Source organism: Sturnus vulgaris, chromosome 18, assembly GCF_052056855.1.
Source record: "Sturnus vulgaris isolate bStuVul1 chromosome 18, bStuVul1.hap1, whole genome shotgun sequence".
In the NCBI taxonomy this organism is placed as follows: Eukaryota; Metazoa; Chordata; class Aves; order Passeriformes; family Sturnidae; genus Sturnus; species Sturnus vulgaris.
Genome location: NC_142260.1, coordinates 13,223,164 through 13,241,326, shown reverse-complemented (window position 1 = coordinate 13,241,326; position 18,163 = coordinate 13,223,164). Strand labels below are relative to the sequence as shown.

The following is an 18,163-nucleotide window of genomic DNA, read 5'->3' as shown; positions in this document are numbered from 1 at the left end:
TCAACAGCAAAGCCTTTTTGACTGCTAAACCCAGCACTGGAGCTCAGTATGACAGTTGTGGAGAGGTCTAGAGGCAAGATGTGTCACTGCAACTGTAAGAACAGTTTCAGCTAGCTTTAGACTCTAGAAAATTTGAGGATTTATTTTCTCTTGGCACCCCAGAAGGTTGTAACTTGTGGTTTCACTTGTTTCAGTCTCAAAACTGAAATTAGGAAGCTTTACCCAGCTGAAGACTGCTGAGGTGACAGCTCAGAAAGCCACCGGTACATAGGTAACAAAAATCCCACCCATTGCTAACATAAAACAGCTTTAAGGCAAGCTGTCCCCATGGATTTTGACACTGCTTTTGAAGTGGCATCAAAATCCCACTGGATGAGAACACCTGAACATTCCACTGTGCCCTGGCCTGAGATCAGCTTGACCAGTAAAGACACAACAGAAGTTGACATTAAGCACCTGGCAGTTGGATTTGTCTTGCTTCTCCTTATGTGATTGTCTCTGAGTATCACACACGTGGTCATGTTGAGGTTTTGCTGCTCTGCTTCTTAACAGGCTGGCTTCAGTAGCTGCTGCCCATATTCTTTGCCCTCTACCAGCATTAGACAGAACCAGCTTGTGCTGGAAGACACTCGGCTGACTGGAAAAGAGTTAATTGCTAGTATAGATGAGCTCCAAAAACATACTGAGATATGGTGAAATACTAGAGCTTCAGATGGATCACATCTGACCTTTTTAAACAGCATGGCAGCAAGACTCACTTGTAAAATGGAAGAACTATATCGGTACACAAGAACATTGAAAATACAACAGGCTTTATGGAGGCTTCATGGTTGGATTTCCTTCCCTACTGATTATAAATGGCAGCTGACATTTACAGGCCTTTTTGAGAAGCATTCTTATTACCTCTGACAGGGTGGCCAACAGAGTGAATGTGGGACAAGCTGTGACTCTTATACAATGATGGCTTAAAAAAAATCCCACAATTTTCAACAAAAAAGTATCAATCTGAAAATTATAATCTGTATGATTATTCAAAACATACTCAGAACATTTCCACTCAAACACAATATATCACATCTTTAATCAAGAGATTGCTTCATACAAGGGCTAACACTTTAAGTTTTTAACCTTTCGCATGCCAGGAGTCAGCACTACTCTGAAATCATAAAATCACTTATAAACTGGCAATTTTCTTGTTTTTTCTGGCAGTTCTTTCCGGAAACTTTCACTACGTGTGCACTACAAGAGCACATGAGACATAATTTATGCTCAATAATTCTCCACGTGCATCGTTTTCAGCTTTAACTTTTGAAAAACAGAGATAAATAACCATAGGTATTCATGTACCCTTTATTTTGCTTTCAGTGTAACATTCCATGCTAATTGCAGATCTAATATTCGTGAGTGTAAATATAAGAATTAACAACTCTTGGATGGTTTTCTTCCCTTCTTACACTTGAATATTTTGGCTTACAAAATTAACAGCATACAGTAAATATTCCTCCCATACTTTGTACAAACTACATTTCGATATACAAGGATCCTGTTTTTATTATAGTGAAAATATACAACCATGTCTATTTACAATGAAAAAAAGTACATAAACCACATTTTAAACATTCTGCTACTGGCAGCCACTATTGTTTAGGAGGTAGCTTTAATTAACAAAATGAACTGAAGCCACATTTCCCATCATGGGTTCTATCAAATAACTTACAATACAAAGATAAAAATCCATTGTATGAACAGTATATACAGTTTAATTCTCAAAACAGCGATCTAGCTTTACATCTTAACAAGAATTTCTCCAGAGTAACTGGGATGGCAGTGGATTTACTCTTGATTTAATGTATTGTCCAAAAACCTTACATAACGCCTTAATCATGCATTATTAACTTTGTATTGATCATATTTCAAACTAAATATAAAAAATTGATCACTGGTTGTACTTAAATCATTTGGGTCTCAGAACTTTAATGCTTTAAAAAGATTGCACTGATTTATGTGAAAATCAGTGACACTGCACAGTATACTTCACTGTCAATAAAGCAACTGGAAAAATGCTTTCTTTTTTACTTCCAAATTGGCATGCATTTTCTCTCCATTTTCTAAAATCTCAGTCTATCCATAGGTATTACTGGAGTGCTGTAACTTTCAACAGGCTGCAGAGTATTAGCCAGTCTTACTGCAAAGACATGAGCTTTATACAGTGCCAGCTCTGCTAACACCCCAATACATCGACATTCCAATGGTATGACTCAACTGCATAATACTGAAGAAACTTGCTGTGGTTCACCTGAAGTAATGCACTATCACTGGAAAAATGTGTTTAACCCTATTATTCCTGACAGCTGTTAATATTCTTATTCCAATAAATCTACAGAATATTGCGGATTACAAGTACTTTACTGCAACAAACTTTTTTTTTTATATTGAACATTAGCTAAAATATGAAACAAACACAGTATTCTTATATTGCTGTCACAGTTACGTATGGGAGAATTAATCCCTTTTTTGGCCCTGCAATAAAATGCATCCTGAGATTCAATGTTGGATATACTATACAAAGCTAGCAATAGATTTTTTTGCTTAATTATAAAAAAGACACATTTAAAAATAATTTCTATAATATTAAACAGCTGTCCTTATATTGTGCTTTCACAAGTGAAAAAAAAGAAAAATCAACTGAACTTACCTCACCACCAGAAGCAAAGTACAACTGCAATATGATGTGGAACACACCATTAGCATGTAAAAACTGTATAAAAGAAACCACTATTGTGTGAAAAGAGTAAAAGTATTGGGTAACAATTTTGTTTTACCAATTATTTACAGTCAGGGCAATTGATTTATTTAATTTTTTAAAACTGTATGGCTCAAGAAGTTACTACCCACTTCCCTTCTTTACAAATGACACTAAATAACGATTACAAAAGTGCTTCCTGCTTGAAAGGTCAAAACAGGCAACGGTCTGCAAAACAGGATACTCTTTTATTGGAACAGTTGATGGCAGAAAGCCTTTTCAGTCTTTAATTCTTGGTATGTTGTAGGCATAACGAACCAAAGGGAACCCTCTGCTTTGGTAGAAGCACGCACGGCCACAGGCCTGCACTTGGTCCGAGCTGTCCGACACGAAGGAGTCGTCCTCGTCCGCATAGTCAGAGTGGGCTGACTGGGTGCCACAGTCTGACCAGTAGCCATCTGACCTCTGGCAAGGCACCACTGCCAGTGCAGGACAGCTGTGGGATTTGATTAAATGTTTACAGGGCATGGGCTTGGATAAAAGGAGTGATTCGCAGCACTCACACAGAGCAATGTTACCCTCCAAGTGGGTGTAAATGCCACAGTCGTAGTAGAAATCCTGTGTTGTGCAGCCCCCTTGAGCACTGACAGCAATTGCTACTGCTCCATTCTTCCTGGTCAGATGGCGCCTGAGCAACTTCCAGTCTTCCTTGAACTTCGGGTTGAAGAATACATACAGGACTGGATTCAGGCAAGCAGGCAACGGGAAAAATATCAAAGTAACAGACTTCATGATTTCAGGGCTGATAGAAATTGCAGTGATCAGTGGTGCAAATGAGAAAAATGCAACAGGACAGAAAAAGATGCAGTTCGTGAAGATTAGCCAAGCAACATGCTTAATCGTGTTGGACTGTGAGTTTTCAGAGAGATCCTCCTTTTCCAAGTTGCAATAGAGTTTAGTGTAGATAACAGCCATTAGCAAAAATGCTAATGAATTCAGTAGCACTAAAGTTACTGTGAAACCTAACAAAGGTGTTTCTCCAGTAGGAAAGGGCAAGCAAAGGGGTGATGCTGAGTACTCTGCTTTATAAAAAAGTGGCAAGCATCCCGCTACGAGAGCACAAAGGAAAGCAAAAAATGCTGCAATTTGAAACTGTTTTTGGTGATTGCTTTTCCCCTTTTTAATAAACTCCTTTGCAGAGAAGCTCCGTTCAACAGCTGCCAACATCAGGAAAAAAATGGCACTTTCTGATGAAAAAACTGCAAGAAACCCAGCAATTCTGCAACCACTGCCAGTCTCCCACCATATGCCAAACTCCGCAAATCTTCCCCAAGATACAGCATCCAAGAAAGTTAAAATACCAGTATAAACTCCCATAAATAAGTTAGAGACAGAAATCAGGCTTATAAACAGTTTGGAAGATGGCAATGTAGTACAGGATGCAAATATTGTTAACATGACAAGCAGGTTGAAGAACAAAGCAACCAAAAAAATAAACCAGACAGTAAGGCGAATCATCCAGCTGCCCAATAAATATTCACAAGGCTTAAAAGCACCTAGAAGAAAACAAAAAAACAAACAGAAGGACAACCAGTTTAGGAAAAAATTTTGCTTTAATAAGCAAGATTTTGAAAAGGTCTTAAAAGCGCACTCCTCACTAAATCATGAATAGAATACACAGCTGAACTGCTAAATAGGTCAGTTAAAAGCAAACTATTCTGCTGAAGTTATTTACTAATTAATTATGCCTGAAATAATAATTACTGCAGTGAATGGTCTCTTGAGAACATTTTGTATAAACAAGCTAGCTAAACAAACTTACTTACCTTTTAGCTATTCAAAATAGCTTTTATTAGTGCCACCTAAATACTTATTTTACGTAGATTTCATATTTCATAAAGAAGGTCGGCAAAAAATATAAAATTGAATGTTCACAATCCCCTTCTAAGGGAAAATAATTTTTTAGAAGGAATATATTCTCTCAAAGAATTATTCACAAAAATGCCTTCTGGAGTAACTTTTGGTCACAATGAAACATCTGTAAAACAGCAGACAAATTCAATTTAATCAGCTTTAACAGGGACAGGCATGTGGTCATGCCCTGTCCTCCAGCCTCACCACTGAAAGGCACTGTGAGCTTGAAAAGTCATATGAGAAAATTATTTTTTTCTTCTTCTTTTGCCACTTGAAACAGCCTAATAATAAAGTCCAACAAACAAAATAATAGGAGACAAGACAAGACAGGGGAAAAGGTCACTACTATTGCATACCCTTCTAATCCCCCTAACTGCTGTTTATTCCATAGAAAAATCCTACTGATTTTAAGTAACAATGAATTTAACCTCTCCTATAACCATTAGGCACTGCTGATAGTCCTAAGTACAACAGCTCAGGATCCCTACCTGCAGGGAGCTGGAGGAAAATGCCAAACTGCAAAGGCTGGAGCTTCTGAGCTGCATTCCGCCTGTGACCCTGGCTCTGTGCACATGCCTTTCCTTTACACAGGGGAAAGGTAAGGACAAGCCATCCCTAACATGGGCAGGAACAACTGCCAAGAATGACTAAATGTCAGTGCAAAACTCTCAGTGCAAGGCCTAAAGCAAATTCCAGAAATTAATGAACTGACAAGAAAAAAAACCATTGTTTGTTTAAATAATCAAGCTTCATTTCTGGGCATAAAATAATGGAGCTCACTGGATTATCAGAAAATCAGGAGTAAATCCCCTTTTTAGCAGGTATTACCAAATAAAACATCAATGACAGAATAATTAACTTTACAATATATTCATGTGACACAATACCTGCTAAGCTGATCGACTTAAAAACAACTTCCTACTTATGAAATTTTAAAATGTCAATTCTGTGCTTCCAAAAATCGATTTGAAGACATTTTTCTAGTAGCTGTACTTTAGACAAATAAAAGCTTCTACCCTTTCCTGTCTTCCTCCCGAAGTCCAGCCATCCTTTGAGTTTAAAGTTACCCTCCTTTCACACTGATATTTCCAGCCCATGCTGGGAGAGGGCAAAAATTCATGCTCAGAAGGATGTTTCAGTGAACTTGAGCTACCTGAGCACCACTGTTCAGCAATCCATTCTTTAGGCAAAGTGGAAAGTGGACCTACAGGCTGAGCAGTGATGCAGAACTTATATGGTGGAGTATCTTACGATCAGATGGCAGCAGGAAATAGAAACTTGTTAGTATGAGAGGGACTGGTGAAAAACAAGGCAAATTGTGAACTTGTAGACCAAGCTCTTTCTTTTAGACCTAATACAGCATATTTCTGGCATAGACTGAGCTAAGAATGAGCTAAAGACTTTAAAAATTTAACCCATGTAACACACTATCTCAATTCTCCTTCTGTCAACAGGAGATCAAAAGCAAATAAGCACCTTTGACAAGTCAACTTTCAGATTATGATTATTTACAATTACATTAATATATTTGACTTTCTGACTACAGATTTTTTTGGCTGTGATAAAAAAATCCTTGTGATATTATGGATGTTAAAGCCAGAGATAGCTCAAAAGATGAACAGATTTTCATAACATAAAACAGTAGTTAGGAGAAGAGAAAGAAATAAGACTTGGAAAACTCCCACTCATCCAGAAGTAACTTCATTGGAAGCATACTACATCTACATGTTCCTGTTTATGTAGACAAAAGGGTACAAGATATATGGAAGGAATCCTCTGGAGAGGCTGTGGCAAAGGCAAGAAAACAAGAGACATTACAGCAAGTCCTTTAGGAGCTGAGTGGAACAGTGTGCAGAAATTTGCAGTTTCAGTAAGAGAAAGAGAAGGGCAGAAACAAAGCTGACTAGAATGAAAATATTCATTGCAACATCAAAGACTTTCAACACTCCTGGACTGTTCAAGCCTGAATTGGAGTAAATCTGGTATGTCAATAAAACTATTCACTGCACACGTGTCTTTAGCAGTTTAAGATTGCTACTGTCTACTCCAGCTACTTGTAACATCCCTCAGCTCACAGTTATTGTGGCTATAGAAGGGCTGAGGAACAGATCACATGAATGCTCCTTATCCTCTCTCCTGGAAAGGCATCAGGTTTCCTTAAAACCATCAATGATAGACAGCAGTTTGAGTGAAGCTTTTAAAGCACAGGCTGAACTCTCACTGAAACAGATGAACATATCCTTAGCAAAACTAAGGCAGAATTAGGAGGCAGTGCATTAGCAGACTCCATATATGAGCATTACAGTCTTCATAATTCTCCTTATGGAAAGAAATTTTGGCATTTTTCCTATCATAGCTCTCCAATGAAGGGCTATGTGTCTAAAGCTGATTCAAATCTTTGTGATTCCTCATCCAAAACAATACTGACATCAAATCAAGTTTTACCAAAAGCACTGGAGAATTTAATCTTCTGCGTACAGAATGACTGTCAGGAATGAAAGATGTAATTCTGCACTCAACTCTCTGCATAACACCATGCCTGAAGTTCAGTGTGGCTAAAGCACATTATAAGATTTACCTGTTGCTGGTGTACAGTGAATAATAGTCTGTCCCAATTCCTCATTTTTCACATTTCTTATAATATCTGCATTAGCTGTAAAAGTAAAAAACATGTTAGTTGTAGGAAGAAAAATAAGTGAAATGGCAGTGAAGCTGCCTAGGATGGAAGTAGTTCACCAACACCTGAGCCTTTGACAAGTGAAGTTGTTCTGGTTTGCCACATAAGTCAGATGATCAGCAGAAGCTGCTGCTTAGAAGGCTTTGTAACAAAGCAACATCTTTAATCACTGGGGAAAGATCTATGGAGCCTGAAGTAGACAGTCGAAGGACAAGTCCTGTCTGAATAGAAAGGCTGAAACACTGAGAACAATAAAATTATGACAGAAGCAATACTTGCAGTTTAAGTATTTTTTAATTACTATTTTTTTTCAGATAGGCAAGTCTTGGAGTGTCCAACATATCTTTCACGTGTTTAGAAGGAACGTGGCACTGCTGATTTGTAAGCAATTGCTAAGCACTTTCAGAGACTGCTTTTGTATACCTATGAAGGCTTACATTTTTCATATTCCCTTATTCAAAGGCAACATACACTGTTATTCTAGTCTGGTGCGAAACAATAATGCTGGTTAAGTGTGATTAAATATTTACCCCTCTCATGTTCCATCAAGGCACCTTGATCTTGGTGACTGGAATCTTCAGTATTAGAGTTAAGGTAAGAATCACAACCCCAAAATGCACAGCACTGGTAAGCATATGGTACAGAGAGTGACCTGAAATACAGGCAGAACAAGGAAGACCATTAAACTTGATAACCAAAGTTAGGATTACCACCTATTAAAAATACTGAAGTAGCACACTTCAGCACTAAACTCAAATCTTCTTTTTCTCATGGTGGCTGATAAAAACTATTTCAAATTGGATCAGGTATAATCATTTCCAATGAACTCTTGCACTGAGATAAAGGATAGGTGATGTATACAAGTGAGAAGTACAAAGATGATGTTATGATATTTAGCTCTCTACTATTCTTTCTACTCCATATACAAACCAAATTCTGATCAGGGTTAGTTTGTGGCATTGCTGTATAAATTAAACTGAAAACTCATTAAGTAAGCTAATTAAAGAGTAACTGTTTTGTAAGAAAGTTAATTCCCATATGACCACAACCTTGTGTTACATCTTTCCTTCTCACTCTTCATTCTGTGATACCACAGTAAGACTTCTGTTTTTTGTGTGTTTGGCAGAAATGGTACATACTGTTATTCTGGCAGAGAAAAAGTACATCTTCACACAGAGTTCTAAAGAAACCACATAAACAATGAGGGAATAGCAGACCAGAATCTAATTTTTTTCACTCAGGACTACAATATCAACTATCCTGAATTCTCTTCTTGAAAATATTTCGGAGGAACATCAAACTGCTTTCTTCTTAACATGCAGAAAGATAGAATGGAAAATAGTTCATCACTGTCTGATCCATCTGTCACAAAAAAATCAATTACAGGTTTCCATTTGAATGAATATTCTTATCATTTTCTTCCAAGAAAATACATCTAAAGCATGGTGATTTTGTAATGAGACACCTGTGTGTCTGCTCATGTTTTCCACACTGTGAAAGACAGATATGCTCAGTTCAGTAACAAATGGAAATCCACCCAAAGCACTACTCTCAAGTCAGATAAAAAAAATTGCCTGAAAAATGGTGGAGGAAAAATATTAAAAATCCTAAGAAAAATATCTGCAACTGGCCTCTATACCAGAACAGTCAGATGCCCTTTATATAGACCAATGCTGAGATACTATAGGACTCAGCAAAGGGCCTGATCATTTGTGATGAGTACTATATACCCTGGCTCCATTTATTATCACATCGCTTGGTACTGCAAGCACTCTGTGCTGTTATTTACCAACATACCGGAGTTTTGCGAAGTTCTTTGCTGCCAAAGTTTCTTTCAACTCAGAGTTGCCTGTGAGTTTAAGCTGGTTCAGTCCACTCAATCCTTCAACTGGAACTGAAGTGAGCTCATTAAAACTTAGGTCCCTGGAATGTGAATATTAAGACTTGTTACAAAGTAAGTTTGAACATCCTCTGGCATACATTTCATTAAAGTAGGGAAGGACTTTATCATATGAGGGTGTGGTCTAGAAATGCCTGTCAGTGCAGTAGGCACTCTAAGGAAGTGTGCCCTGCCTGTATTCAGCTAGCAAGAGCCTTTCTGATTCACAGATACTAAACAAATTATGAACACATCACCTTTAAGCTAGAAATACTTATTATCTCAGCAGTTTAGTGATAGAGAGATGAGGTGAATGCACAGAACAGCTTTTACTTACAGGTTAAGAAGAGCTCCAACAGTGATGAAAGCTCCCTTGTGGATCTGATGGATCTGATTTCTACTGAGGTCCCTGCAATGAATGCCAAAGATTATTTTGGTAGTTTCACCAAATGTAACAGCCATTGTACTGAGAAAAAAGCCAAGGTGAAAAATATATCATGCCTTTATCAGAAAAGCAGAACATACCCTCTCTCTTCCCATTCAGCCAGGTGCAATAGCAGCCAAATTCCTTGGTAATGCAGCTGTATCCTGCTTCACCTCATCGCTGAAGTAGAATCCATCTCCCATTCCTGCTCCCTTTCCCTTTCTTTCTGACACTACCAGCACAACCTGAGCTCCCAAGGCAGAGGCTGGCTCTGGCATCACCTATTCCCAGCATGAAGGTGCCAGGATGACCACTTTGGTGACAACTGCATCTGTAGCAGGACACGTTGGCAGAGATGGGGAAGACAACAAAAGAACAAGCAGAAGAGCATCTGCTTTGCTGGATTTCAAATCCAGCTGCAGCTTTTGCTGAACCATCATGACTTATAACATTCTTCTTAAAATACCTGTATGTTTCTGGATTGTTTTTCCTGCTAACTTAATATAACTTGAGTTGTAAGGGGAGAGGATAATTTTGTTTACTTATCTACTTCTCCTGAGAAAAACAGATGGGATCTCTCCAACAAATACTATATAATGAAATAATAATGGTTACAATGCAAAATACCGGACCACTGAAAAATTCGCATTTTTCAGACTTCATATTTATAAAAATATTTTTATAGGCTAGAAAAATAAAATGGAGAGTAGAAGGAACAGGGCTGAAACTGGCTGCTGGCATTTTGCCATCAATCAAATTTTTAACACCAAACCCTGACATCAGTTTAGATGGGAATCAAAAACATGATCTTGTTTTACTCAGCATGCAGATATATATGGACTTACAGGACACGAAGGGAGGATAGTCCTTGAAAGGTGTCCTCTGCAATTTCATGGATTTGATTATGCTGTAAGGAACTGCAAAGGGAAGAAGCAGAAATAGTACTTAATTAGCTAATTTCAAACAAAGGGATAGGTTGGTGTCTCCTAATGGATGGGTTTAGCCTTATCAATGACAAGATTTTACTCATTTTCCCTTGTAGACAGACTGTCAAATATTTTGTTATATTATATATATTATATAATATAATATATAATATTATATGTTAATACAAGCCTGAAGCACTTTCGTGGCACCTCTGCCCAATCCCAATTCACAACTCATTTAATTTAGAAGAGACTATTAGGTGTGGACTGAATTACTTTCAAGCTAAAAATAACACTGTGTGAACACTGAAGTCATACTGAAATTCAAAACAACTCTCCATTCTGCATGGAGCCTTTTAGGCATATTCTAACCATTCCATTTATGTGCATAGCAATACTACTATGAAATCCAGGATTAAGATTTGTCTTTCATGTCTTTTGTGCCACAGGAATAATTAAGCATTCGCTAAATAAGGAAAGCTCAAGTGGTTGAATTCTCTGTCCAGCACACTTTTCATATGAGATCACCGTATTATCTCTCTCTGTCCTTAATTTTTGAAAATTAGGATCAAACATGAAGCAAAAGAGTCTTTAGAGGTGTGGACTCAGAATACTAACGAGTTTATAAAAATAAACAACACTTATTTCTACTTACATTTCTTCCAAGGTGTGGCAGCCCTTAAAACTTGGGAGGGCTTTTATATTGTTATAAGACAAGTCCCTTCAAAACACAAAATGGGAGAAAGGGTGCTTAGTTCAACTCCTTTCTACTTGAAACATCTCATCACTTGTAACTATTAAATAGACTTGTAACTATCTAATAGTACCATTCTGCTGAAAAACGAAGGGTAGTTTAGATAAAATCACAGAGGGAATCACAGGTGTGAACTCTACATCTCGGTATACACATATCCTAAAAACATTTAGGACATGCTCCCTGAATTCTGAGAGTTATAATCTAAAAAAATGTATCCATAACCTGCTTTTTTAGAATAAACTAGGTAAATTGTACCTAAAGCATATATTTGGTGCCAATTTTGTTTAGTGTGCTGGTAATCGCTTAAGCAAAAGTAGGAAAGCTCAGAATGTTCTGTGAAAACAATGTAGCAAAACCAGACTAGAAACAAGCAAACAATCTTAAAATTTCTATTTGAAAGGCAAATGCCTGTTTGAGAATAAATCCCACCTCATCTTTTCCTCCCTAGTCTTTCTTCTATCAAACAGAATGTATTTTTTCTTCTCCTTTTTTCAGGATTTGCTTTTGTTCCACATTTTCCTGTGTGCATCCTTTGCAAACACAGTTTGTCCCCATCCTCCTAATGGTTTCACTACCATTTCAATACCAGTTGGGGTATTTCTGCATTAATTTTAACACATCCTCACTACTTTTTATGTCTAGCCTTTCTATTGCTATCTTCTTCCTAATTCTCATCTCCATTTCTTTTGGTTCCTGATGCTCTCTCCTCTTTTCCTGAACACAAAAAGTCGAAGCACTATAACTAAACTCTTCTTTAACCTCTGAAATTAGATGACTACTGTTATGTTAAGAATGAATGGTGGCAGAGCAAATTTGAAGATTGGTCTCTGCGGCACCACCTTACATATATCTCATATCATATGAAAAAATGTAACATATCCCTGTAAAGGGGATTCTGTTTAAGGAATGTAAGGCATTATATCAAATCTGCCAAAAATCTTGATTTGAACAATTAAGAAACCACATTTTCAACTTTGGTAGAACTACTAGGATGAAAAATTCAAAGCAACACTTTAAATTAGATTTAAGTTTCTTTCAAAACATTCTGATGTATGAAGAGAGGCACAGTATGTATACTTACAAAGTTCGAAGCACCTTTTGCTCTTGGCATAAATTAACAGGAATACTGTTTATCTTGGTCCCTGTAAGAGTTCTGTGGGGAAAAAAACCCAGCAAACACACACGTATAAATGTTTGTTTTGTTTATGACAGATGGCATAACAAGGATATATAAGAATAGAATGCTATCAGGGTGCTAGATTCACCAACGAAATTTTTTTCTTGTTTTTGTCTCTTTTTTGAGAAGAGGACAATTTTTCTGTTTTTCCTTTCTGGGAGAGGGGGTTAGTATGAATGGCCCTTTTCATAGGCTTTTCTCAGCTTCCCCTACGACTAAAAAAACCCAAACCATTAAGTGCAATCCAGGTATCACAGTGAGGGAAAGTGTATCATTACATTTATTGACTGGAAGAGAACATATATGCAGTTACTCTCCAGATCCACTAATCATATTTCATTTACTTCACAAGAAGCAAACCCAAGAATTTATTTCTGTGTAAGACACTTACAAGCTCTCCAGATTTATGGTTCCTGTCAAATTAGGAAACCACTGCACCATGCTGGCACCCCGAATGACCCTAAAAAAAACCCCCATGAAAATTAGCTGTGAACTATTACAAAATTGAATTTTGACATTCAGTCTTATTATCAGCTAGATATTTACACCGATGAGACATTCTAACATTTTTACTGCTATCAAATTTTACACTTGAATAATGTGTGAAAGATCGTCTTTTCACTGCTTCTTATGCTACTCATTTGCTTAATAAATTACTCCTCCATGAGCAAACCATTGGAATTCATCAAACTCGAGAGAGTGCTATGAGAAGTGTAGTTTGTAGTTCAAAGTCTCATTTTGCTTATTCATCACCCCCAGAAGTGATATCTTTTAAGAGCATACATGCGCTAACCTGCAAAATATTCTCACAATGTACATCCCTGCTCAAGAAACCACCAAGGACATATTGCAGATTGTTTACCTAAGAATCTGAGCATTTGGCCTTGGGTTATGTATCTTATGAAGGTAATTTTAAAAAAAAGGTTGCAGAGCATATTTAATAGAGCTTCTTAAGAAACTAGATATTCCCAACAATAACAATATTTATTAACTTACTGAAAAAAAACCGCTAATGTAAGAAAGAGTCTGAAAATTTATTTATTTTGAGTTCTTAGCCACAGCATTTCATATCCATTTATTGTACAGTTTTGTTAAGAAGGTACTTACAGGGAATGCAGATCTGACAGATTCTGAAATGCTGAGTTCCCCACAAAAGATAAAGGATTATCATACAAATGTCTGGAAAATGAAAAAATGTTTCAGTGTTTGTTCTTACAGTCACTGTCCATTACAGGATAAAAAGAGATTGATGAAAATTACTTACATTGTTCTTAGAAGGGGGTTTCCTGCAAATGCACCATCAGGAATTACGGAAATGTAGTTACTGTGAAATCCCCTAAAGATGTTAGCAAAGAAAAACCCAACATTTAAAACTATACTGCCAGGAGATCCAACCAGTAGTCATTTTCATTATATCTACTCAATTCCCAACCCTGCCATAACAAGGACTGTAAATAGGACTAAGTCAATCTGTAGGAATAACTTTAAAGGCATGATTTCTGTCTACTGCACATCAGCTAAACTGAAAATATTTCATTAGAAAGAAATTATTTTGACCAAATGCAATGCTGTATTTTCACTTTTCTTACTCAGCTATTAAGGAGGGGACAAGGAAAACACTGTCAATGAGTACCTAATCAGCTACTGGAGGCCAAACCCCTCTCATGATTAAGATCTATGCTAATGGTTCTCCTGAATAAATTGCCTGCTTATGTAACTCCAAAATAATTTTCAACACATGCCCTCTCTAGATGATGATTATATTCTTTTAATTATAGCTTCACTTAGCGTAACTTAACCTAATTTAGGCTCCTGCACAATGAGACAAGCATTCATAAATCCAGGATTTTTTGCCCCTTTCTATTTATGAAAAGGAGAAAGAAAAGTGAGAATAAAGGGAGAGTAATACTCACAACTCCTTGAGACTTGGAAGTGCTTTTATGGCTTCAGGGAACTCTACCATGTTATTATAATTTAAATCCCTAAAGAAACAAAGCAAGAATATTATAAAATTTTTAACAGTAACCATGAATTGTCAAAATATTTTTTGTTTAAGACAGTCCAATGAAAGAAAAAAGTTCTCAGAACTTCTTTAACTAGACCATAGAATAACTTCAACTTAGATTTAGTCTTCTGATGTTTTACATGCTTTATAACCAGCTAATAACTTAGGTAAGAGATTTAATATTACCCAGAGGATTATTCATATTAAGTCAAATAATAGTTCCTTACAGCAAAGCTCAATATTTTTCAATACCTCACAGATTTTTCTTCAACAGAATTTACACAGAAATGAACTACGGTTTCAAGATTTAAAAATAGGTAGATACAAATGACTACTCTTTATTATCATCTTACTAAGAATACTTTTTGCCAAGGTTTTATAAAATGAAGTAAATAAGTCATTATGTAAAAGCAGATTGTGTAGCAAAACCAATTATAAAAACTGATTAGAAGCACAGAAAAACCTCATGACAGATTGGTGATGGGGATCTGTTGAATTCTCAGTTAACTTGTCACTATTCTAGCAGTAATGTCAGGACCTCTGCAAAAGGGATTCCTTGTAAATGGCAAAAACCATTTTCAGAGTCTTGTATCAGCTGTATCTATTTACACAGCATGTCTTCACTTAGCTGAGGTTGTAAGAGAATGACAAGATGAAGTAAGCAGCATTTCTCATGCTCATGCAAGCTTCTCATGCTAACAGATGTTGTCACTGGCTTGCCCTTGCCCTCCTTCATTAGTTTCACTTATTTAGCATTCTCCAAAGCATTAAAAAAAGGCACTGCTGAGGGAGATATCACTCATTGGACATTCACTAAGTGAGTTGAAGGGAAATGGGAAATGTAACCCAAGCAGCTGAAAGCCATTCCTTGCCAGTGAGGCACTCAGGAGGTTTAGGATGAGGAACAGTAGAGCAACAGCCCTCTGAGACCCTCTCAGAAACCTCCTATTGTCACACAACTGCTTTGCCAATGTATCCCATGTATATTTAACAAAGCAGGAAAGCTGAGAAACAAGTATTTATCCCTTATCACTCATGGGGCCACTCAAACACTTGTGATCTATCCACCTGACTCAGCAGAGTGCTATGCAAAGATACACCAGCTAGACCAGGGCTAGGAACATTAGAGCCACATTATCGAGCATGACATTTCACCCAGGCTAATATTTACCTGCTTCTCAACACATTTAATTAGTTTTTGGTGGAGCAGTGCACTGAAACCACCCTTCAGGTCCAAAACCTGAGCTGGACCTAAGTGTCAGTGGCATGTGTTGCACAGGGCACATACACCTGATTTGCAAAACTTTCATCATATCAATATGGCAACTTTGATTAAGCTGAGATTGAGACAAATACTGACCACGAACTATTTTAGGAAGCATACTTACAAGGTTTCAAGGTTGTGTAATCCATCAAAACAGTGTTTTCCTATAGTTTTTATTTTATTATTATGAAGATGTCTGAAAAACAAAACCAAACCAAGTGAATGATTTCATATAAGTTAACAAATTAGCAAATATTTCTATGAAATCAAGGGAGTTACATAGTTTAGGAAAAGAATCATTGCATGGGGTGGATTACACAGAAGAATATCTTTCACTTCCAGACAGAATATTTCATCCTCATATGGAAAAACAATAGATTGCCTGCAGTCAAGATAACCTATTTTAAATCTTTACTCACTATTCAGAAATGTGATAAAAATATAACAAACACAGAAATCTAAATCGAACTAATTTTTCATATTATTCCATGGAGATTTTAAGACTACAAAGAAACAGGTTTCAGGTAAAATAATTTTTTTTTTCTTATTAAGTATCTCTGGAAGCTTCCTCTGATATCCATTGTTTTGAAATATTCATTATATCATGAGCTACAGAAATAAAATCTCACTACCCATAGCCTATATGACTTTTTGTTTAGGAGAAAGTCTTTATCAAACCTTCAGCAGGTTCTCTAACATACATGGTATCATCTCATGTTGGCAGTATAGGCTGTTACTAACTAGTCAACTGAGCTAAAACATAGCAAAGTAACATTTTCAATGCCACCCTAGCTTTATCAAAACTGTGAGGAAAAAAGCAAAGTGATCTATGAAATACTCACAGAACAACAAGACTTGAAAGGTTGGTAAATGCATAGTCAGGAATGTGTGTTATTTTGTTGAGAGCCAGTGTTAAAGCTTGCAGAGAGGGGAGATTGCTGAGAGGAGAGATGGGAACTTCTGTCAAACTGTTGTCATCCAACCAAAGGTGACGCAGCTGCACAAGACCCTCAAAACTGTCCTCTGGTATGGCAGTAATATGGTTAGCATCTAAACGCCTGTGTTAAAACAAAAAGAATTCATGTAACAAACTCACAAACTACAGATCAGCAAAAAGAGCAGCTGAAGTCCTACTCTTCATGAACATCTTTTTCAAGCTTATGTACCTTTCACTGAAATAATTCAATACTGTAAAGTTTGAAGTTTTATTGAAAGATGCATGAAAGCCCTTTCAAGGCAAATGAAGAGCCCATAAAATAAAGCTTCATAATAAACTTTTCCAACATTTTTTAAAAAGCATTTGAACAAATTCATGCTTATAATCAGCTAATGAAAACGAATTACTAACTCTATAAGGCATCTCCCACAAAACCCCTAGCTTCTAACACTGCAACAAATCCTTAAAACAGTAGCTTGATAGCGTATCTAAGACTGCAGAGGCATATACTCATTTAAATGGATTATCCCTACGTTAACCTTGTTTATAGCATCATATACTGTTGTATGCTTTGTTTTGTGGTACTGCTATACAGTAACAAAGCAACTACTTTAGAGAAGATTATTAAAAGCTGTTTGTGAACAAAGTCAGTTATGAATTATCCCAACAAATAAAACATCTCAACTAAAACTGATTGCTCTCTTGCAACCTGATCTTTTCTAACATTCTCCACAACAAAATGCAAAATAGTCTGTCAGCACTATTAACTATCATACATTACTGGATTTGCCATCATAGTTTTTACCTAAATGAATGCCAATTGTAAAATTAGATATAGTAACTGTCCTGGTTCCAGCCACGACAGGGTTAATTTTTGCAGTATCTAAGAGGGGACAAGGGGACATATCTACGACCCAGAGGTTATTCAATATCCTGAGAAGAAGCAAAACATTCATAGTCCATGCACCTTAATGGGTCTGAGAAAGCACAGAGCAGAGAGCACTGAGCAATATTTGACCTAAAGGCTGTCTCTAGGCCAATGTACAGCTGAATTTACTGCAAACACAAAAGAAGGCACCTTGCACAACTGATCTGAAATGACTGCTGTACCAGCTACGGTGCACTGTGCTGCCATGCAGGGAGACAGAACACATATACCCTCCTCCATTAACACGGCTGCTCATTAAGATACAAATCAGCACAGCTCTGGAATTACATTAGCACTCTGGTTTCTAAAGCCATGATCAGATATGCTCTTGAAAGTCTAGTTGGGTTAGTTTCAGAAGTAATTTCCTCCAGCCATTCATGCTGTCCTTCTCTGGGCAGGCAGTGTGGACCAAGTGATTTTACTGCATTGGTCCCCAGGCAAAAGCCACAATAGATCTGGATCCCAACACTTAAAGGACATGCAGAATTCAAAGGGAGAAGACAACCCTAAGAATTAATGCAGAAGACAAGTC

General features: G+C 37.0%; 1 protein-coding gene across 2 annotated transcripts in view; it reads right to left on the bottom strand.

Moving 5' to 3' along the window:
• Window positions 1-1,334: 1,334 nt before the first annotated feature.
• LGR4 (leucine rich repeat containing G protein-coupled receptor 4) overlaps window positions 1,335-18,163 on the bottom strand; it is an 81,007-nt gene continuing 64,178 nt past the window's right edge. For both annotated transcript variants that reach the window (XM_088175432.1, XM_014889813.2), the window contains exons 5-18: window positions 16,609-16,824; window positions 15,891-15,962; window positions 14,411-14,479; window positions 13,762-13,833; window positions 13,605-13,676; window positions 12,889-12,957; window positions 12,402-12,473; window positions 11,219-11,284; window positions 10,483-10,554; window positions 9,551-9,622; window positions 9,132-9,257; window positions 7,865-7,986; window positions 7,236-7,310; window positions 1,335-4,299 (exon numbers count right to left, since the gene is read on the bottom strand). In XM_088175432.1, coding sequence (XP_088031558.1) covers window positions 3,023-4,299; window positions 7,236-7,310; window positions 7,865-7,986; window positions 9,132-9,257; window positions 9,551-9,622; window positions 10,483-10,554; window positions 11,219-11,284; window positions 12,402-12,473; window positions 12,889-12,957; window positions 13,605-13,676; window positions 13,762-13,833; window positions 14,411-14,479; window positions 15,891-15,962; window positions 16,609-16,824 — 2,452 coding nt within the window. In that variant the 3' untranslated portion in view covers window positions 1,335-3,022. The remainder of the gene's footprint in view (window positions 4,300-7,235; window positions 7,311-7,864; window positions 7,987-9,131; window positions 9,258-9,550; window positions 9,623-10,482; window positions 10,555-11,218; window positions 11,285-12,401; window positions 12,474-12,888; window positions 12,958-13,604; window positions 13,677-13,761; window positions 13,834-14,410; window positions 14,480-15,890; window positions 15,963-16,608; window positions 16,825-18,163) is intronic.